Source organism: Mastigoproctus giganteus, chromosome 8 (assembly GCF_048544385.1).
Source record: "Mastigoproctus giganteus isolate SK-2022 chromosome 8, ASM4854438v1, whole genome shotgun sequence".
NCBI classification, from domain to species: Eukaryota; Metazoa; Arthropoda; class Arachnida; order Uropygi; family Thelyphonidae; genus Mastigoproctus; species Mastigoproctus giganteus.
In genome coordinates, this window is record NC_143582.1 from 197380407 (window position 1) to 197404756 (window position 24350).

General features: G+C 35.0%; 1 protein-coding gene across 2 annotated transcripts in view; it reads left to right on the forward strand.

The window, feature by feature from the left end:
- The window catches only part of LOC150082151 (proton-coupled zinc antiporter SLC30A1-like), a 145162-nt gene extending 125914 nt beyond the window's left edge, over nt 1-19248 (forward strand). The window contains exon 9 of one of the 2 annotated variants that reach the window (XM_090380013.1): nt 18780-19248. In XM_090380013.1, the coding sequence (XP_090236139.1) occupies nt 18780-19028 (249 nt within the window). In that variant the 3' untranslated portion in view covers nt 19029-19248. The remainder of the gene's footprint in view (nt 1-18779) is intronic. The other variant, XM_090380014.1, reaches the window with a different exon arrangement.
- Nucleotides 19249-24350: the final 5102 nt, after the last annotated feature.

A 24350-nucleotide genomic window follows, 5' to 3' on the forward strand; every position in this document is an offset into this window, starting at 1 on the left:
CCCTATCCAGGATAACGGTCTCAAACATTACATTAATCCTACAACCCGTATCCCTATTCAAGCTATGATCACCCAAGGAACAAATCCTTAGGCTCTCCACTCACTTCCATTTACAGAAACCCTCTACCTTATCTGTAAATTACAGCTCCTTCGGCTGTTATACCATGCCCGGTTTTCCAGGCATGTTCCGCCACAGCCGACCTGGAGATATTAGCCAACCTAAGCATCTTGCTATGCTCCTCTAGTCTATCATGTATTCTGCGCTTAGTCTCACCTATGTAACATCCTCCACGATCCAGACACTGAATTTTGTAGACAACGGCACTATTGTCAGCTCCCACAGCAGGGTCTTTAACAGCCGCCATCACCGTGCGCAGCTTCCAACCTGGAAGCTGAACACAACGTAATTGGTACGACTGTAAAATGCAGGCTATTGGCTGTGAAACGCCCAGATAGTAGGGAATGTATTAGGTGGAGCCACGTACCCCCTCCTCCCTCTGAGTACCATGTCCACAACAACCTTCAATCACGTTCTGGGGGTATCCATATCTCATGAGGTCGGCCGTGACCTGTTTGATTTCTTCCTTCCTATCCTCCGAGGCAGAGCAGTGCGACCAAGCCATGCTCATTAAAGCCCTAACCACACTCTTCTTATGACCTCCAGTCTGGGCAGAACCAAAATGAGTATACTGGGCTCGGCACATCTCCTTCCTAAACACTCTTGTTTTTAATTGTCGGCCTACAATATAAATCCAGACATCCAAAAATGGCAGAGCATACCCGCTCGACCTCGGCGGTAAACTTTATAAAGGAGGAGCCACTATTAAGCCAATTGAGAACCTCTGGCCCACGTCCCCTACGTAGTATAGCGAACATATCATCCACATACCTCTTCCACACCTGCAGGGGCAGCGGACCAGAGGAACTCAACATCCTATCCTCAAATTCTTCCATTGCTAAATTAGCAATGACTGCGCTAATATGTGAACCCATAGCCACGCCCTGGATCTGCTGGTACATCACACCTGCAAATACCGTGGTGGTACCGGACAAAGAAAGGCTAACACCTTCACATATGTCCTGTACACTCAAATTCGTCCTATCTCTCAAGGTATTATCGCCCTCCAAGGCTGTTCGAACACAATCCAAAGCATGATCCACCGGAATGCACATGAATAACGACACTACATCAAATGATTTCAAAATTTCTTCTTCTGATCCTGGGCAAACTGTATAAATTCCTGACTATTCTTTACTGTCCAGCCAGTCTGGCCCAAATCAGGGAAAACTAAACCCACCAAAAATCTGGAAAGGGCGTGCGTCAGGCTGCCCACAAACAATCGGCCTCAACAGCACACCTACCTTATGCACTTTAGGTAAACCATAGAATCTGAGTAATTTACAACCCGACGCACGTAACCTCCAAGAAACTTCCTCCAATGTCTTGCCCGCCTTGTGCCACTTCTGTACCAGCTTATTGGTCTGTTGCTCCAGCCCCACCAAAGGATTCCTATTCACCACTTTATAAGGGGACGTATCATTCAATAAATCGAGGACCTTCCCCTGATGTCAGATTAGGCAATATCCTACTTGCCTAATCTGACTTGGAACTACTTGTTACCTAGTTCCAAGATCAACATTTAAAAAAACGATCAAGTATATTGCTTGTAATATTTGCTTTATATGCACTTATCCGAAGTCTAGTCATCACTCGGTGCAGTGTTAGACATCGTCCGTAACAGACAGTTTACTCGAACATTGTATCATAATTAATGCAACGCAGTTATATTTTCGAAGATTAATAATGATGGATAAGAATTAAAAAGAAATGACGTCTGGATGCAGTACGAAGCCTACTAAGGTAATAAAAATACTGAATTTGAAAATTAAATTATACGTTTTGAAGCGAATCGATTCTGTTTAACGACAAGTGGACGTGTGCCATAATTTAGGACTGTTCTTACAGGTTCAACTGTAAGAACAATTATAAAAAATAAAGAATTAATTTTAGCAGTGGGAAAGACAGCTGTTCCACTGCAAACAACTAGGCTGGCTATTATAATTGAAATGGAGAGACTTCTAAATAATTTTATTGAAGATAATATCCAATGCACAATTCTGTTTAGTTAAATATTATTAAAGAAAAAGTGATTAGCCTATATGATGATCTGAAGAAAGCTCAAAAAAAAAAAAAAAACATGCCAAGCTTCAAAGCGGTGAAGGATCGGTTGACTTTATTGTTGGGTGGTAACGCTGCAGGGATTTTAAAGTAAAACCCCTTTTAGTTTACTAAGAAGACTGCCAAAGTACAACCCAAAATCAACCAAAGTTATGAAAACTCGACAGCCCAGGGCCATCAGATTAATAAATTCATGATTTTAATTGGCATTTTAAGTTTAATTTTGATACATAATGTAGTTACTTACCACATAATTATATACATATGTAACGGATAATATTTTATATGTACAGATTTTTAATATTAAATATTTTGACCGACATTTGTGCATCTTTTCGCTACCATTTATTATTGATTAGGAAATATCCTATGGTATAGACCGCGACTCACAAATACATATGTTACCTTACGGGAATATGGCACTGATTCACTTAGCACTGTGTTTTTCGTGAACGAATTATCAGCATTAAGTGGGTGTCACCTGTATAACACTTCTCTTTTTACTTATCATGTATTTTTCTTTCTTTCTATTTTTTTTTCAAAGGGGGTATTCAGAATGAAAATTGAGGGAAGTAGGGTATAATAGAATAAGAGTAAAAAATAAAAAGAGCATAAAGCAAAGTGAGATAAATTATGTAAATCATAATTAATAAAACACCCTTTTCAGTTGAACAAAAAGTGCCAGTCTGAGCAGATATGTTACTTTCAGTAATGCAACTGAAAGAGGATTAATATGAGAATTGAAGGGGTTACTTATAGGAGTTAATTGAATTTTGAAAGAAATCATTTTACTGTGTGGAAACAAAGGAAATTAATTAGTTAATGTATTTGTTCAGTTTTAATCCCTGTACAGAATTGTACTAGTATTTAGATAACTGATATTACATATAAGTTTTGAATTTTAAAGATTGGACTGCCATATGGTAAGAATTGTTGAATTCATCATCGGTGACTAGTGAAATTGCATAAAAACCAAATAAAAACACTTGCATAACAGTGCAACCTCCCTTACAGTTCTATATTTCTCACAATTCAGTATTGTATACTAGTGTTTGCCTGGAGAAGATATCTGATTTCTTCAGATTCAGCTTTGATTGACATTGAGAGTGTAGGACAAGTTGTAGCATTATGTAAGTGCTTTCATTTAGTTTTTTATAATTCTCTTAAAATAATTATGGTGGCTTACTTACCAATATTATTCTTTCTTTTCTTTTTTTTTTTATATTATTATTATATTAGGCTGAAACTATAAACCAATAGAACGTGTCAACTATAAACCAATTCAAACTTGGCATGCAATTAATGTCATGCTATAATGAAATTTACAATTTAAGAATTAGATAGTATGAATCAGAGCTGTAATACTCAATACGTTCTAAGTTGATATTAATATTTGTAAAATAATGAGGAGTTTACCTCAATATAGTACGTAGAACACTTCCGTATGATACTCTCCAGAAATTAAAACGAAAAAATCGAAAACTTACATTAGAGTAAAAAATAAATAATTAAAAACCAATTTAACACAATTCGAATCAATTTAACACAATTAAAAAGAATCTAACGAAAATATTCAAAACGATTTTCCTTCCTGAAGCTGACAACGTTTTTCGACCATATGTCGTGATCACAGGAATGAAAATTACTGAATAGGGTTGAACCTGAAACTTAAATAGTGATTATTTGTCTTCGCGCATGCGCGTAAAGGTCCACGCATCAGAGATCAAATATGGCCGCCGAACATTAACAGAATTCTAGTGTAATTTAATTTCTACGGTTTCTGCAATTAATAGTCACGTATAATTACGTTGAACGTTAAGTATTTTGGCCCCGTTAAATAAAAAAGTGTGTTTTTCGTTAATGGCACGAAAGGCTAATTCTGACGCTGCTGAACGAGAAGCACGAACTGAGACTTCATGTCGATTTACACGAATAATCAGAGAAAATCGCGTCGAACCTTGGTAAGACGAGTCGCAATCACTGCAAAAAATGCTGTATACCAGATCATTAATTTGTGTTGTGAATGCGGAAAGAACTGAGCGATTGTTCAGTATAGTGTGTAATTTCCGTATTGACCTGGCCACAATTTTAAATTTGGTATCTTTAAAGAATCTATTAGGCTGTTTGTGCCACTGTTCAACTTATGGGACAGAAATAAAGTATTTTTTGAAATTACTATTGTTGGTTGGTGTAGTATTTTGTATCCTATCCTTAGCCTGTACCCTAATTCGGTTTATTGTGGCAAGGGGATAACCCCTGTTTAAGAACCTGCTGGTTAATATTTGTATTTCTGAGCCCAAAGCAGATTCCGTCATTGAATATTTATACACAAATGTATATAGCATTGTAAAACCCTTTAGACAGGTAATACAATTTGGGATTAAGAACTATGATACATTATTTAATAATCTTAGACTGTAGACTTGGCGACAATGACAATTTATTCTCACTAGATGTTACCTCGTTATATACGAATATAAACATTGAATACACATTAGATATTATTTGGGATATGTTAAATTAAAACTCGATACCGATTAATTATACGAAGCTATCTATTAAGGAAATTTTTCACTTGATTAAACTGTTAGTTGAGGCCAACTATATCACCTTTCGAGACAAGGTGTACAAACAAATTTTTGGTTTGCCAATGGGTTTGAGCCTGAGCGGCTTAATGTCAGAGATCTATCTCTCAACGAATGAGCATATGCATTTGACACCTTTTTGACCCCGTATCACATACTATGGGAGGTATTTAGACGATGTTCTAGTTATTATAAATAAATTTTTCTGTTTATACTCCGGCACGACAACCAAGTCAATACAGTTTACAATAAATCGTCAATACAAATATTTATCGTATTTAGTAGTCACGGGCTTGAACCCTGGTCCACTCAAGGAACACGTGCTATGCACTCTCGCTCCTGACCACTCGGCTACGTCAGGCCTACCGATAGTAGTACTATCCAAGACATTTTACATTCGTTTAATAATATTTATTCTAGACTCAAATTTACATTGGAAAGGGTGGATACGGATACAAAGTCATTAAACTTTCTAAATTTCACACTTACTTGGGACTCAAATAAAATCCAATTTAGCATCTATCGAAAACCTACAAACACCGGTATGCTTCTACATTATAATAGCTATCACCTGTTCACCTACCAAAGATCGATTATCTTTAATCAATTTCTAAATACCTATAAATATTCAATGATGGAATCTGCTTTGGGCTCAGAAATACAAATATTAACTAGCAGGTTCTTAAACAGGGGTTATTCCCTTGCCACAATAAACTGAATTAGGGTACAGGCTAAGGATAGGATACAAAATACTACACCAACCAACAATAGTAATATCAAAATATACTTTATTTATGTCCCATATGTTGAACAGTGGCACAAACAGCTTAATAGATTCTTTAAAGATACCGAATTTAAAATTGTGGCCTGCCCAATACGGAAATTACACACTATACTGAACAATCGCTCGGTTCTTTCCGCATTCGGAACACAAATTAATGATCTGGTATACAACATTTCTTGCTGTGATTGCGACTCGTCTTACCAAGGTTCAACGTGATTTTCTCTGAATATTCGTGTAAATCAACGTGAAGTCTCAGTTCGTGCTTCTCGTTCAGCAGCGTCAGATTAGCCTTTCATGCCATTAATGAAAAACATACTTTTTTATTTAACGAGGCCAAAATACTTAATGTTCAACGTAATTATACGCGACTATTAATTGCAGAAACCGTAGAAATTAAATTACATGAGAATTCTGTTATGTTCGGCAGCCATATTTGATCTCCGATGCATGAACCTTTACGCACATGCGCAAAGACAAATAATCACTATTTAAGTTTCAAGTTCAACCCTATTCGGTAATTTTCATTCCTGTGATCACGACATACGGTCAAAAAGCGTTGTCAGCTTCAGGAAGGAAAATCGTTTTGATTCTTTTTAATTTTTAATTGTGTTAAATTGATTTGAATTATGTTAAATTGATTTGAATTATGTTAAATTGGTTTTTAATTATTTATTTTTTACTCTAATGTAAGTTTTCGATTTTTTAGTTTTAATTTCTGGAGAGTATCATACGGAAGTGTTCTACGTACTATATTGAGGGAAACTCCTCTTATTATTTTACAAAAAATTTAAGAATCTAAGACCTGCACTAAGGAATGTTCTAAAGTAGCATCTGAAAATCATTTTATATAAATGATATCAAATGAATTGACAATACTAGCAAAACTAAACTACAGTTGAATAATTTGTGATGCTAGTAAACCTGCATGCACAAGTGTCCAGAATTAAAATTTCAAAAAACTAATTAAAAACAGCTAACCTTAAAGGTAGAAACCTGTGATTAACCTTGATCAGAACTTGTAAGGAGGCAAAATGAACACAAATAAATATAGTTTATCCAGCATTCTCACGTCAAATTGTAATTTACATACGCATGATGTGTTTTTTCAGCATGGTCTGCGCTTGCTAGCAGGAGAGACTCCTTCTACGGGGATGGGATACACTTAAATAGAAAGGGTATAAGGATATTTTCTGATGCTATCGAGACAGTGTTAGGTGGGTCAGAAAACTGCTAGATTGAGGGAATTAATAGACTAAAAGATTAACAGTAGCCGCAGGCTGAGTCGAAAGTGATTCTTGCACTGCTTCTATTGTAATGAGCAGCAGTCTAGAAGTCAAGTTGCTGGGGACTTCAAGAACTGCTGGGAGTCATCGTGGAACAAGTGAATACATGGGCTGTGTTAGAATAACTAAGAGTAAGAACAAGTGCATGTATACTTGCATGTACACTAATGCTAGAAGTATAGTAAATAAAATTGATGCATTTGAGATGCTGATCAAGACATCAAAGGCAGATACTATTGGGATATTAGAGACATGGTGTCACACAGATATAAGGAATGCAGAACTGGAATTTGGGAGTACAATGTGTACAGGAAAGATAGACAGGATAGGAAGGGTTATGCTATTAGTTAAGAAACACATAAAATCCAAGGAAGTGCAGCCAGTGCGACATCGCTGGACAGTGTAGTGTCGAGTCAGTTTGGTGTGACATAAGCACTGGGAAATCAAAATTGAGAGGAGTGTGTTATAGGCCTAATGACTCTGATGAGTACAATGAACAGTTGTGCAGAGAAATAAATGGGCCAGTAAATCAGAATGTCTTGTAATGGGGGATTTAAACTTTCCGGATATTGACTGGAACTTGTCAGTTGGTAACTCGCACACTAGCAAGACTTTTGTGGATTTATTGGAGGATTGTTTTCTACAACAACATGTTTGAGGGGCAACCAGAGGGAGTAATACCCTTGATCTGATTATCAGCAGTGATTATTCATGCATTAAGAATTTGCAGATAGAGGAACCACTAGGTGACAGTGATCACAGTGTACTGATGTGGGATTTACTTAAAGATGTAACTACCATCAAGGGTAAAGGGAAGGGTATTTTTTCCGTAAAGGTGACTACAGTGGTCTCAGACAGTTTCGAAATTCTATACGGTGGGATCAACTGATGAGGTTACCAATGGTAAGTTCTAAATGGGAAGCCTTCAGGGACTTAATCTTGGAGGCTACTAGGCTTTTCATACCAATTAAGAAATGCTGTTCAAGGTTCAGGCCTAAATGGATGTCGGATGAATTAATGAGGCTCATGGAAGAGAAGAAAAATGCATGGAATGCATATAAATTATCAGGCGACACAGAAGTCTACGGCAGATATAAGCTAGTCTGTAATCAAGTCACAAAGGAGGTTAGGTAGGCAAAGGCAGATTATGAAAAATCTTTGGCAAAGGACGCAAAGAAAAACAGCAAAGAGTTCTTTACTTATGTAAATTCTAGAAGGAAGGGGATGAATCAGATTGTTTCACTTAACATAGATGGTTTGAGTATTTTGCATCTACATTCACACGTGAGGAGTTATTCAAGGAGGGGAATGCCAGAACTTTATCAGACTCTAACAGGGAGCTAAGCAATTTTTTAATAACTGAGAGGAAAGTATAGGAGAAATTGTTGAAGTTAAACATAAGAAAGCCACCTGGGTTGGATGGGATCTATCCAGTTATATTAAAGGAGGCAGCAAAGGAAGTAAGCAAACCTTAAGCCATGATTATGAGAGCATCCTTGGACTCTAGGGGAGGTCCCCTAGACTGGAGATGTGCAAATGTGTCTCCAATTCACAAAGGGGGATCAAAGGATGACACAAGTAATTACAGACCCATTAGTTTGACTTCTGTTCCAGGGAAAATAATGGAGTCACTGGTTAAAGAAGCATTGCAGGATCATCTAGACAAGACAGGCAGTAATAATTCAGAAACAGCATGGGTTTGCCAAGGGGGGAAGTCTTGTCTGACCAATTTGATTGGATACTATAATGTGGTCACAAAGGAACTGGATGCAAAAAATAATTTTGATATATACAGCAGTCTCTCAATTTACTGGGATCGGATTAACTGGGACACTACAAGACTCCAAATTAAAAAAAAAAAATCAACCAAAAATCATAAAATTCAACTAATAACTAGAACCTGCCACTTAAAAAAAAGAGAGAGAGAGAAGAAATATTTAGTTCGTTTTAGTGCATCGCGTTGATTGTTGTGTTCCGTTGCACCTCAAAAAAACAAATTTTGTTTCGTTATTTATGTCAGGAATGTCAATTTTTTTTTTATAGTAAATATTATTTATTTATTTATTTTATTTTATTTTTTTTGTTTAAAAATCGCAAAAATCATGGATAAATGCAAAAGATTTGTGCTTTCAGTTAAACAAAGAGATTGAAATTATTCAAAAGTTTGAATCTGGTGCATCCGTTAAATCTCTAATGAACCATTATAATGTTGGTGACCAAATCATATGCAACATCGTAAAAAATAAAGGGAACCTATTAGATTTAAAATCGACATCGCAAAAAATAAAGGGAAGCATCATATTGGACATGCAAGTAGTGCGTGGCAAGTGGTTTATCTATCACCATATTTTTTATGTAGGTTGCTGAACATTTTTCGATACAGTAAGTCCCTGACTTATGCAACTACAGATTTACGTAAATTTCTTTTTCAATCGATTTTTTTTTTTTTTTTTTTTTTAGGATTGTAAAATTTAAAACAAAAAAAAATAATAAGTAATCAATAACAACAATCACCACACGCACAAATTGCACAAGTGAAATATGGCGTAACAATTTAAAAAATAAGAAAGAAGAGAAGATTCTTACAATTTATTTATGGTTTGTTTTTTATGATTGAAGATTTCTGTGAAGGGGACGAACAATTCAACATAATAACGTAAAAACCCATACAATTGCAGCTATAGGTATTAATGCAAATACAATAAGATAGAGTTTAATACCGTTTATAATTAGATTCACGAACAGAAAAGCCCAGTAACTCGGGAAGTGCAAATTGTTTTTGTTTGATGGCAGTGACCTCCAGAAATGTGCTTTAGTAAATTGTGAGCTCACTGATAATAGTGAGTTTTCGCCTTAACCCTGTGAAGTTCTTTACAGAAAATTTCATTTTGACCATTATCGTGGTGCCAACTAAGAGAATAATTACAGCGGTACTAGTAAATTTACCAAGAAAAGGAAAGTGATCGATTTGGATCAGAAAATTAAACTAATAAGAATGTACGAAAATGGCCAAATATTAATAACAGGTATCGTGCTGAATTCAGATTTGTCAATAATAATATAGTAGCAATATGATATTAGTCATTCCCGAGTTACGTAAAACTCGACAAAGTAAGACGTTACATCTTACGTTACTATTACGTATGTCGAGGACTTCTATATTTTTGGATTAACCGTGAAATTGATTATCCAGGATTTGTTTTTTACCATCTATCCCGGAAAATCGAGAGTCTACTGTACTTGGATTTCAGGAAAGCTTTTGATATTGTTGCACGTGGAAGACTGCTTTACAAATTGGAACAGTATGGCATTAAGGACAAGTTACTGCAGTGGATAAAGGGATAGTTGAGTGGGAGACGGCAGAGAGTGGTAACAAATGGACACTGCTCTATGTGGACTAATGTTATTTGCGGAGTCTCCCAGGGTTCGGTGCTGGGCCCATTGTTGTTTTGTGTATTTATCAATGATATCAATGGAGGCTTAATGTCCAAGTTTGCAGATGATACAAAGGTTGGCAGGGTTGTTAATGGCAGTAAAGACAGTATGCTACTGCAACAGGATCTAGAAAAGTTAGGCAGATGGGCTGAGAAGTGGCAACTGAAGTTTAACATTGACAAATGCAAAGTACTCCTTATGGATAGCAGTAACCCAAGAGAAACGTATCAACTGTGTGGTACTACACTCAGGGTAGTGGAGAATGAAAGAGACCTGGGTGTAATTGTGCAGTCAGATATGAAGTTTTCTGAGTAGATCATGGGGTCTTGTCAATGATATATTGGAATTTGCTAGCGATCATGTTTGATGTATTCACAACAAGGTGATTATCCCTTTGTATAAGGCAATGGTCAGGCCACGCCTTGAGTACTGTATACAGGTCTGGAGGCCTCATTTTAGGAAGGATGTAGAGTTGCTAGAATGAGTACAGAGAAGGGCAATAAGATTGCTGAGAGGAACAAAGGGGTGCACTTACAAAGAAAGGCTTAAGTTCTGCAAGTTACAGCATCTGGAGACTAGGCACCTACAAGGTGACCTGATCAAGGTCACCTCACAGGTGCCTAGTCTCCTTGAATGGTTTGAGCAATGCCCAATACTGACAGGACACTTCCACTTGCTCAGATTAAGAATCTGAGGGGGCATAGATTCAAATTGAGGAAAGACGGTTGTAGAATCGATGTGCAGAAGTTTGCCTTTAGCCAGCGGGTAGTTGATTGCTGGAACAGACTTCCATCTGTTGTTGTGGAAGTTGATAGCTTAAATAAATTTAAGGCTGAACTAGAGAAACATTTGAAGTGACCAGATGGGTGAAATGGGAAAGGTTTTTTTTTTTTTTTTTTTTTTGCCTTTCTTGCATCATATGCCTCAACTAATGCTAACTTGTTTGCATCAGCAGTTTTTACATGCTATAGAATGTATATAAACATTTATTTGATTGATGTAAGTGGAAGGACTGTTTTTGGCATGCTAAGAAATATACCACATTAGTTTTATCTAAGAAATATGTTAAACCTAGTCCTGGTGTCTCAAAAACATCAGTTAATTTTCTTTTCATGGTTTTAAAAAGTATTCAGTTCAATTAATTATTATCATCAACTGTGGGACATTATTAATTCCAAACTCTCTATGAGGTTAAGTATGTGGTCTTATGATGGACATAAATCTAGCAGCCATCCAGTCTGTTATTTTCAATATTATTCCAGTATAATTAACATATTTTGGCAGCTATAAGTATATGAATACGTTATGCATTGCCCCATGATATGGAAGAGTTACCTAATAAATAAATTCAATATATAAATCGAGGGTTTTTAAATTTTAAGCTGAAATGCTATCATGGGCACATTTTTACAAAATTATCACATACTAATCTTGGTTTATATGTATATATATATATATATACACACAGTGGATTCCGGTTATTTGGCCCACCAGTTAATCGGGGCAGCCATTTATTTGGGGCAAATCTTAAAAAACAGAAACAAATCAAGAAAATAGCCAGGGTTCACTTCGCTTAATTGGGGCAGGAGACCACAGCACTGGAAATTACCCTACGATTGTCTCTGACGGTACCACGTGGTTCAGTCGAAATTTTGGAGGTCACAACCATAAAACAATAAAAACGATTAGTAGTCACCTGTTTATTGGGCTTTTCTCTTAGTGAAATCCATCCTAAACGGACAATAAACTGTATACTATGATTTTTTAGTGTTTCTCACCAACCATTGAAGTAAAAACGAAAGACGAAAAACCAAATTCTTAAAATTTTAATATTTACAATAAATTTATTTACAGACAAAACAAAATACCATATTACTGATGACAGCAATTTTAAAATAAGACAACTGTGATATACAGTAAATATACAAGGTGATAATACAGATACCGAATTTAAAATACAATAAAATATACTAGGTTAAAAGCGCTAAAATACTAACTGAAGCTTTCAAAGGCTTCTGCCTTCTTTCTCAACAGTGTACTTCTATTCTGCGGTGCATCATTAAATACCAGCAAGTTCACGGTGCATCTCACGTAAACGTATACTGTTTCCGTCGGAACCGGAAGTGGCTCGGGAGCGTTTCAGGCAAAAACGTTCATCCCCTCCAAGGATTACCGCCTCAAAGAGGGGATGAATACGTGTGCCCCTATCTCTATTTATATTATTCTCAATAGAACTAATTCGTAAGCTCTCGAGCCACTTGCGGTCCCAAAATCTATGCGCCCGATCAGTGATGACAGCTTCGTCTGGGGAGATTTGATGTTGCTTCTCCCAGAAATGTTCAGCTACAGCTGGGAGAAGCAACATCAAATCTCCCCAGACGAAGCTGTCATCACTGATCGGGCGCATAGATTTTGGGACCGCAAGTGGCTCGAGAGCTTACGAATTAGTTCTATTGAGAATAATATAAATAGAGATAGGGGCACACGTATTCATCCCCTCTTTGAGGTGGTAATCCTTGGAGGGGATGAACGTTTTTGCCTGAAACGCTCCCGAGCCACTTCCGGTTCCGACGGAAACAGTATACGTTTACGTGAGATGCACCGTGAACCTGCTGGTATTTAATGATGCACCGCAGAATAGAAGTACACTGTTGAGAAAGAAGGCAGAAGCCTTTGAAAGCTTCAGTTAGTATTTTAGCGCTTTTAACCTAGTATATTTTATTGTATTTTAAATTCGGTATCTGTATTATCACCTTGTATATTTACTGTATATCACAGTTGTCTTATTTTAAAATTGCTGTCATCAGTAATATGGTATTTTGTTTTGTCTGTAAATAAATTTATTGTAAATATTAAAATTTTAAGAATTTGGTTTTTCGTCTTTCGTTTTTACTTCAATGGTTGGTGAGAAACACTAAAAAATCATAGTATGAATATACCCAACCCCAGAGGCCTATTTGAATAATAAACTCGATCTTACTGAATTTGCGATAATACCGACAGCTGGAATTCTGTGGATTATTATGGTGAAATATGTTTACACTTCCATGAAATCTTCAATCATATAAAAAAATTAATTTTCAGATCTTCTCTTCATTCCTGTTTTTAAAGCTTTGTAACTCGTTACTCGGTTCTCACTTGCGCGTATTGTGTTACTTGCAATTTGTGTGTGCCGTGTTCTTTGTTATTGATTGCTTATCTTTTTACTGTTTTAAATTTTACCCCTACAGAGCCTACAGACCAGTAAGGCTCCTGGAGTTGATGGAATATACCCTATAATCTTAAGGGAGGCGGCAAGCGAGTGCATTGAACCATTGAGGCTAATTATGCGAGCATCACTAGACTCTGGGGAGATTCCCTTGGATTGGAAAAGTGCAAATGTATCTCCCATACATAAGGGTGGCTCTAAAGGTGAAGTTGGAAATTATCGACCTGTCAGTCTGACTTCAGTAGTAGGGAAAATCATGGAAGCAATGATCAAGGGTGGAATTCAGGATCAGTTGGATCGAATTGAAATTCTCAAGGATACTCAGCATGGTTTTGTAAAGGGAAAATCGTGTTTAACAAATCTTGTTCGCTATTTCAAAAGGGTCACTCACGAGCTGGATTTAGGGAATAATTTCAACATTGTTTATTTAGATTTCAGCAAAGCTTTTGACTCAGTCCCACATGAGCGGTTGCTTTATAAGCTGGAACAGGTTGGAATCACTGGGAAAATCCTTAGATGGATAGAAGGATGGCTTCAGGGCAGGAGGCAGATGGTTGTGATAAATGGCTATTCCTCAGATTGGGTTGATGTAAGAAATGGGGTTCCCCAAGGATCAGTATTAGGAGGACAACTGATGTTTTTAATTTTCATAAACGACATCGATGAAGAGATAGAGGGCGTGATGTCTAAATTTGCAGATGATGTTAAAATTGGTAGAGTAGTTAATGATCACTGTCAAGCTGAGCTTCTTCAGAGAGACCTAGATAGAATTCAGGAATGGTCAGAAAAATGGCAGCTATGCTTTAATCCAACGAAGTGTAAGGTATTACACCTGGGAAACAGTAATCCCAAAATAACTTATTCACTTGGTGGAGTTCAACTAAACCCAGTACTGGAGGAAAGGGACTTGGGTGTTACGATACGTTCAGACATGAAATTCTCTGAGCATTGTAAACATGTTGCAAGGAAGGCCCATGGTGTCCTATCGATGATCTATCGAACTTTTGCAAGTAGAGATAGGGACGTGGTAATCCCATTATATAATGCTTATGTTAGACCACATTTGGAATACTGTGTTCAAGTATGGAGACCGCACCTAAAGAAAGACATCGAGCTTCTTGAAAGGGTGCAAAGACGGGTAACTCGCCTGGTGAGATCGGCAAAAGGGTGTCCTTATGAAGAAAGACTTCGAATATGTGGGTTGCAGAGTTTGGAAACTAGACACCTTAGAGGAGATTTGATTGAGGTGTTTAAGGCTCTGAGAGGCATCAGTAAAATGAATGAGGACGAAATTTTCAAGATTATAAATGATGCTAGAACTAGGGAACATAAATTCAAGTTACGGGGGGAAATGTTTAGATTGGACTGCAGGAAGTTTTATTTTAGCCAGTGAGTTATAAACTACCGGAATAAGTTGCCTTCATGGGTGGTAGAGGCCGACAGTTTGGGGAAATTCAAAGGTCATCTGGATAGTACTTTCGGGTAAGGGAAGCGCATAGGATGATAGATTTAATTTTCTTTTTTTTTTATTAATTATTATTATTATTATTATTATTTTTTTTTATATCATTGTTTTGTTCGGTTTTTTTTTTTTTTTTTTTTTGGCTGGTGCAGCATAAGCCATAGGCTTTCTTGCACCATGCAGCCATTGAAGAGATTGTCCTCTGATGGATTTCACAATTTTGAAAACGATGTCCACAACACTTTTAGTATTTAATCTTTTACTGGCTAACACTTGTTGGTGGATGAAGGTGAAAATTAAAAAAATTGGGAATTCATCATCCTTTTGGCACAATGCGATGAATCCATTAAGATGCCCTTCCATTGCGTTAGATCCATCTGTTGCTATTGATACGAGCCTAAATAGTGGCAATTTAATTTTTTCATTAAAATTTTTGGATGCGTTAAACATATCAAGACCTCTAGTTCTTTCTTTTAATGAAACCATACCCACAGTTCTTCTCTAGCAGTAGAATCATCGAAAACCATAAGAATAAAAACAAGCAATTGAGCTGTATCACTGATGTCTGTAGATTCATCCAGTTGTCAAGAAAAGGACACACAATTAGCAATATGAGCATGTAATTTGTTCGCTCACATTTTTACTCATTTTTTTTTGGATGCATTGCATCACAGTATTTCAAGATAATTGCAGATCTTGAAGAGCACTTTTAATTTCATTTTTGTTCTTAAATTTTCAAAAAGAGAATCTGTTATTTCCAAAAATGCATCTTTGATGAATTGACCATCAGAAAATGGTTTGCATTTTTTTTCAAGAAGATGACTCACTTTAAATGATGCTACAGTTACTGCTTAAAATTGTAAATTAGGTGTCATGAAGAAATTTTGTTGTGCGAATAATCTGGATTTAAGTTCTTTTAATTTAGTTTTTCTAAGGTCACTATTAGGCAGAAAATCTGATTGGTATTTACCATGGATTGCGTTGAAGTGCCTTTCTAAATTTCCTTTTTTGGGTATAGCCAAGAAAGCATTGCAAATTAAACATCATTTTTCTTTTATCATTAAAAAAAGTAGTCTAGTTCCCACTCTTTATGAAAATGATACGTTTTACTCTTTTTCATAGTATTCATTTTAAATCAAAGGGTATTAAATTAATGTATAAGTATGGTCCAGTTATTAATATTAAGTAAGCTAAATAAGAATTTGACACATGCTCTGTGCTCCCCACAACGTAACTGCTTGAATTTTCACTAGACAAGCCTAGCGGCTGCGTGGCAACAAGAGTAGTCACATGGTTCAACAGATTTGTAATAATAATGTTTGTATTATTATGCAATAATAACATTTAGATTTTGACTAATCTATTTTTTATATATATTTAAAATTTGTTGTGATCGACCGAAATTAAAGCTGCGATCGACTTGTTGGCCACCCCTGGTCTAATGAATTTCTGTTTCTATTTACAGTTATAAATATTACAAATGCTTAAAATTTTTTTGCAAGAGTTGCCTTTCAAGTTGAGCAATATTTATCACCATTATATTAATTTTTTAGCTCAAAAATGGGTAAGTAATATTAACACTTGGCTACAAATCATATTATTGTGAAAAATTAGTATATTTAGTTGTGGCACTAAGTGGATAGCTGCCTGTCTCTTGCGTTCACAGGGGTGTATCCAATGGATTAATGTATATGATTTCTGAAGTAGTGATTTAGTGTATCTCTCTTTTTTCCAGATGAATATAACCAAAATCAAAATCCATTTATTCAGCTCCTCTGAATAAATGGATTTTGATGAAATTATAGATATACGGTATTTTGGCTAAAACTTAAAATGATAAATATATGTTTGGATTGTATAGGCCAAAATTTGTCTTGTTTGTTATTTGGTTTTTAGGAGCATTAGCAACTAAGGCCATATTTCTCCGGGGTTATGCGGTTGTCATTCCCTGACCTTTCCACATCCTCCGTATTTGGTGGTCACGGGCTCAAACCCTGGTCTAATCAAGAAGCGTGTGCTTCGCACTGCTGCTCCTGCCCACCTGGCTACGGAGGTTCCGAATTTGTCTTGTACTTTACTATCAGAACTATTTTGTATCAAGTTATTTTAATAACTGAATTTTAAGATACATTACCCTCTAGAAAGTAACCTGACACCCCAGTTTTCTTAAGTCTGTTGAACCTTCCAGAAAAATGGATGTTTCAGACTAGTATATTAAGGCAGGCATGTGAGCCACACAAGTTAATTGATTTTTGTTGTGGTACATAAGAGCCAAGCTGACTGATTGTGAGAGAGGTGTTGTTGTTGCATTTCACATTACTGGCTGCTCAACTGCTGGTGATGTTATTATGAATTGGAAGAGTGACAGTACCACCACCACAATCAAACAACACATAGGAAGACCACAGAAGCTCACTCCATGTAACCAGTACTCAGAAGGATAGTACAACAGTCACGTCAGACATTTCTGCAAAAAATCAACAAGTAGTTTAATGTGGCAACAGGAGTTGGGGCCTTTGCAAACACACCATGTATGGAGTTCCACAGTGTCTGTTTTCTTGGGAGAGTGGTAGCACATAATACAATCATTGGCAATCACAATCAGTGTTTGCACCTTGAATGTTGAAACCAATGCAGTAATTGTTCCATGGAGTAGTGCAGTGTTCTCCCCAGAAAAATTTGCCAGCTGGGTGGCATTATGAATTAGCTGGGTAGGGAAGTGTAATACTTCGCAATGTTATAAAATTTTCTGTTATTTATAAATGTGACTTAAGCGAACCAGAGCAAAAAGTAATTACATAATTTAACATTATATGCTCCTGTCGCATTGATCTCGATCTTATAGTATGTTCGAATTAATATTATCAAGATCAGTGAGCAGTACCATACAGTACCGTGAGAATTGCTTAAATTTTAGCCAGCTGGTCAGCTAAATTCACCAGGAGGTGTGCCCATTCGATAGGTCCAGGGAGAACACTGTAGTGGAAGTTAGTTCTGTGGAATGATAAATCTCACGACACCCTATTTCAGTCATATAGGTGTGTGAGATGCTTGGAGAATATTAGAATATTTGCTGCCAAAGTGCATTGTGCCAATGATGACATTCGTAGGTGGGATTGTGTGCAACTGTTTCTTATGATATGGCCTAGGACCTTTGGTGGTTGTGTAAGGAACCATAAAAACTGGTATCTACCTTAATATTTTGAACAGTTTCATTCTCCCTACAATGTGGCAGTTCTTTGGTACAGGCCATGTTTGTTTCAATAGGATAATGTCCATTCCATGCCACTGGTGCTATTTGAGAATGATTCATGAACACGAATGCACAAAAGTTAGAATGGCTGGTGCAATGTTCTGATTTTAATGTATGAAATACCTATGGGATGCACTGGAATGTCTTGAGGGCCAGGCTAACATGTCCTACATCAGTATCTCAACTAATCACCATTCTGCAGGTGGAATGAAAGACTGTGCTCATTGCAGTCTGTCACTGGAACTGGACAGGCATTTTCGAGGGAATGGTGTGTTTTTTTTTTTTTTTTTTGGCTGATGCTGCATAAGCTCATACACTTGCTTTCTTGCATCACATGCCACTACTACTACTACTTATTGGACAGAAAGCCCATCCAGGAGGGTGGTGTGTCATATTGGCCAAATGGGGACCAGCATATTATTGGAGTGAGTTTCATTGACATCAGTGTAAAAGCAGTGCATGTTTGTGTGTGTCCGGATACTTTTTGGAGGGTAATGTAATACTAGTTAAAACTTGACCTTTCTGTGAGTTTTGTGTATGAGAAAAGCAGGTGGTCCTCTTTTGTTTGTTCAAGTGTGTTATTGAAGCAGTATTCATTTCAGGATAAAGAAGATTGTATGCTGGACTGTCCTGCCAGTACCAATTGTGTAGCTCAAACATGCTGTGGACCCCAGAAAGAAGGAAAAGATTCTCCTAGGGCACCACATGGCACAGGATCTTCTCCTACTTGCCGACAGAGACTTAATGGAGGAGTGCCTGGTGAACACCATACGCCAGAAGTCAGTCTTTCTGTTGAATCAGGAGAGATGAACTGCCAAACTCAAGATGATAGAGTATAGTTAAGTTAACAATATCTGTAAATAATATCTTATAAATGGTGCAGCCCTTATTTTATTTAAAATTAAAGAGCTGTGTATAAAAGTTTGGGAGGGGAGGGTGAGCAAGTTAGAGACATCTGACTTTTAAAAGGGTAGCTTTTTTACTGTGGTGGATGCAAAACAATTTCCTGCAAATGCCATTGAGACATTTTTCTTTTCAAGACGTGTATACGTACAAAATTATATTATGTTAATAGAAACATTCCCGAAAAAAAAAAAAAACTGGTATTTTGGTGCAGGGTACATATTGCTTTTTATCTGTACTGAATAATTGAAATGTTGAAATTTTGGTGCTTTAAAAAATCCATAGCCATTTTTCAATTTTAGACATAAATACCATTCAGGTTTAATTAAAATTATTTACAGATAGTCTAGTATTCTTTTAACTATCACTTTAGTATGACTGGCTTATTTTATTTTAGTTAAGTCTTTCATAGTACTCTGTCAAGAAATGAAAGTGTGTTAAACAGACATTTTTTTTGTTTTGTTCTTCGTTTATAGTGTCAGTTTTTTCAGATTTTTTTTTTTTTTTTTTTTTGTTACAGAACATTGCTTTTTATTGGAATTTTATAGTTTACTTTAATTTAAATATGGTTTCCTTCATGATAATTGAAATCCTTGTCAATGTCTAATTAATTAAGTAAATAGAAATGGCTTTTTGTGATTGTTCATGTCATTAGTTGTATTCAAGGATAAATTGTCTAATTTATAAAATTAACCAAGCAGTGAAAATTAGATATGTGGAATATATTCATGAACTATATCCAGTCTTCCTTTTATCCAAAGTAAAAATAAATATTTTAAAATCTGTTCACAGATATGTAAGTTTACAACGAAAGTGCTGGGCTTGTATTAGTGAGCCAAAGCTGCATTTTATCTTTGTATAGGGTTTCTAACCATCTTTATTGTTGAAAGAAATATATTTGCTACTGACTTACAGATGAATATAAAATTGTCAGTATGTGCTCATATCATATTTCATTTGGTTTCATGATATGAATGTAGTGCAGTTTCATGTATCAGTGTAAATGGTTGTGCATAACGGTGGTGTGATTTGGAAGATATTGTTAAATGGCATCAGAATTGTGCGCACTTTCTAAAAATAACTTATTTTGAACTTTCATACCTTATATTAAGGTATGAAATATGCTGAATGATATTAGACTGATATACTATGTAAAACTTTTCTTTGGGTAATGACTATAAATTTAAAGTATTAAATCACTTTGTTTTCCCTTGAAGAATAGCATATTTTAAATATAATTGGACAAATTAAGAGCTTCACTGTTAGTAAATACAGTGGTAGTCATCAGTTGAGATGTAAATTTAATGATATTGATTTTCTAAAAATTTCTTCATATACTTTCTTAAGTAGTTCCATCCAGAGTTGACTCCCCCTCCCCCCAAATCATGTTGCTTTATAAATTTAGATGTTTGAATTTTTTCTTATTATTAAAAGTTTAATTTTGATGCCATTTGTTTTGTCACTTATAATGAATAAGATTAACATTAAGATTCTGTTATAACACTGTTCAGCTGGTAGATATATATAAAATAACAGTGAATATGAAAGCCATTTGCTTCCTTTTCCTGTTTGGACTTGGGGGGGTAATAAACTCCTTTCAAATTTATATTTAAATTAGTTTTAAAATCATAAGATTTTAAATTAATTAATTTGTGTTAGTAAGCATATGTTGATTATGGACCACTTGTTACCAGCCAGTATGTGTTTACAGTTAAGCTTTACCCTGGCCAAACTAATTTTTCTTCATCTTTTTCTTTATTCATTCTGTCTGCTTCCATTCTTTGGAGCAACCTTTCTTCATAATTATTCGGAAAATAATTTCAATCTAGAAAAACATAGATGCATTGTTAACTTATTCCTCTTTCTAATCCTTAGTTTATTCATAGCATTAAGAGTGCTGTAGAATTCACAAGCTGTTTGTGTTTGGAATCACAAATGAAGTGATTAAATTATTAAATGGATATGTGAAAATTATGTTGTATGTTGAAATTTTGCCAACATACAGCATAATTTAGAAATTTAGAATTATCATTATATTGAGAAATCAGAAGTAAAAATTCCTTCCAAAAAGCTGATTAAATTCCTCTATAAGGAAAAAAAAAACATTTCCTAAACAACAGTGATATTTCTTGAATAATATGAATTAACTTTATAGCAGGGGAATAAAATATCATTTTATGGTGTTTATGTTCAGAATGTGCTTTCTCTTTTGGAAAAAGAAGAATTTTCATTCTGTTTTATAGAGTACATTGAGTTTTCATTTAAGAATTTTGTTTTTAACAAGAATTTTTTGTTGTTTTGTTAATTAGGTTCTTACAGTAGATAATGTGCTTTATTTATTTACTGCATTTTTATGTTGAATTTTATTTTTACTAGATGAAGTTTGAAATACTTCTTGAAAGTAATCTGGTCAGTGTTAATACTATTTATTATTTTGCTGTCTTATCACTTTAAACCATTAAAATCTGCTAAGTGTAGAAGACTTTCTGATAATCTGAGCATAACTTTAAGCTGAATTTATAGGCAGTGGACTGCTATTTCCAACATTATGTTAGTAAAAATATTTCATGCATTTTTTAAGCTAATCTCCATATACAGGAAATGCATTTAATTTTTTATTATTAACAATGTGTTTCTGTTAACTTTATAAATTTGTCAAATATTCTTTCTTATTTTCAGATGGCAATTTCAAATAAGTTGACTATGCTTAGATGATGTAGAGACCCCATTCTAGTTCAGACTGTGAAACTTGGTTTTTTTTTTATTTCATTTTTCTCACTTTCATTAATTTTGTAAAAAAATTGATTACCAAATTCCTTTTCAAGCTTGTGTTCCTGTGTTCAGGTTCTTTTTAAAAGCCATAAATTAACACCCCCTCCTAGATAATAATAAGTTTAAATTTGAAACCCCCCCCATATACACAATTAAAATAATTTATCAAACCTATTGTAAAAACTTAACTCTTTGAACTCAAACTATTAGACTTTCTTTTAACCAGTGCTCAGTTAATTATCATCTTTTGATATAACAAAATACAATTGAGGGGATATCTGTTGTTTTTGTAGCTTTTAATTCCCTATTTCATTACCCACTCTGACCATACTCAGTTGATAATTTTGTATTGGTTTAATGATGAGTTTTCAAATTTAAATAGTGTAATTGTTTCTTACAAGTCATATAACTTTCAAAACAACTGAGCTATGTGATGAAAGGAACACTATTACTTTAATAAATTGTCTTATTCATGACTCTTCTGGTACTTACACACACATTTGTCCCCTTCCCCTCCAATGGGATTGAGTGATTTTAATGTTTAATAGGTCTAGTTTTTATAGCCATGTTAATCATCTATTATTCAGTATTGTTGACTCTTAATTTCTAACAGTAATTGAGCAAAGATAGTGGTGATACAAAAAACTTGATTAAGAACATTATGACCATATCTTCCCTAAATACTTGTGGCCCCAAAAAGATGGATAGAATTTTGACATCCTCAAATACTTGTGCAGTTAAGATAAATATTTACCTTGCTTTTTTTAATAAAATTGTAGGAACAAGAATGTTGTGAACTTGCAAAGCTCGTTCTTTCTCAGTGAAGAAAGAATTACATTTGTGAAAGCACAAAAAATGGGACATAGATGGATATTTTTTTTTTAAAAAATGAAACAATCCCCCAATCTTGAATAATTTGATAGCATGGGGAGGAAGGGAAAATATACAAGGAAACTCCATATTTACATTTTTCTGGGGACCAGCAAATAAATATGCAGAGTTGTCGTTTTTTTTTTTTTTTGTTTTTTTTTAATATGCTGATAATAATCAGATCATGTGAACATTATTTAAAAATATAGTTTATTAAATAGTTTATTCACTTAAAAGGAATACACATGCTGTATGTTTTCAGATTTTAAAGTAAAAAAAAAAAATATTGAAAACACAAATACATGCAGACTGTGGGGGAGAGAGAAAAAAAGAGAGAGCGAGATTGTACACTTTATTGTGTCAATTAGGAGGACTAACCCATCCTTTTTAGTGTTTGCGAGCAGCACAATTCCAATCTCTGCAGTTAACGCAATAAACGTATTGCTGACAGCAGAACAAGCATTGCCTTTGCAGCTAATTATGTGGTATAGCATTTCCTTCAACAAAGAGTATTACAAAAAATGTTAATTTTGCCATTTATTTAAAAGATGAGAGACCCTGCTATTTGAAAGCCTGTTTTAATTTAGGGATAACATAACTAAAAATCTCAAAAGGGCTTCTGATAGAGTAGAAAACAGCAAATATTTGTAGACAGGAAAAAGAAATAGACAGGGAGCAGCTGTCCAAAATAGAACATGTTGCCCTGGTATTGCACTGGTTTCAAACAGATCTTTTTAACTAAATGGTGTATTATAACCTTTTGGCAATTCCATTTTTCGAAAGTAGTTTAATACCAAAAAAAAAATGCCATTGAAATCCTAAGCATAGCCAATTTTATTGAGGTATTGAGATTGTTTGAAATCTGATTATACTGTCCTCCACATACCCATAAATTGATTAAAATACTTCACTTGGAAAAGTCTTTATTAAATCTATTACTTAAGAAATAGATATTTTGTAAATCAATTTTATTATGTTCACTGTGAGAACCTATAAAATGCTATTATGAAAGAAGAAAGAATTGGTTTATGGTGGTCCTTGGTGGATAACTGACAATTGCACAAGAAGGCATAAAATATAATGAATTATCCAAAGTCATTGTTGGCATTTTAATAATTCCTCATAGCAATGCTGAATGTCATAGAATATTCAGCCTGTTGGAATAAGGGTGGGGAAGGAACTGAATATGGATCTTCTCTTCCTGATGCAGTTTTGGAGATGCCTCTGACAGCAATGCCATTATTATAAACAAAATTGACTCAACATTTCTGAAGAGGTGCAAAGTATGCTACAGTATCTTTCTTGAACAGTCATAATCAGTTGTCTAACAGATGATTGAGACAGAAAAATGTTGGGTAAGCTAATGTTTAAAAGCATACTGTAATGGTAAACAGTCTTGTGACTGTATTTTAATACAAAATATATAGTTTTATCAGTGAAATTTAATTTCTAGTGCAATGTGGACTTTAAAAAATCTACTTTTTTTGGAAAAACTTTTTTTCCCTTCTGTTTCTTGTCTGCTTTTTGCAAAAAAACTTATTTTGGCTAAAAAAAACTTCCTGTTTCCTTCCTGCCTACAAATACTAATCAACAACATTTTGAAAATCTAAAGTTGG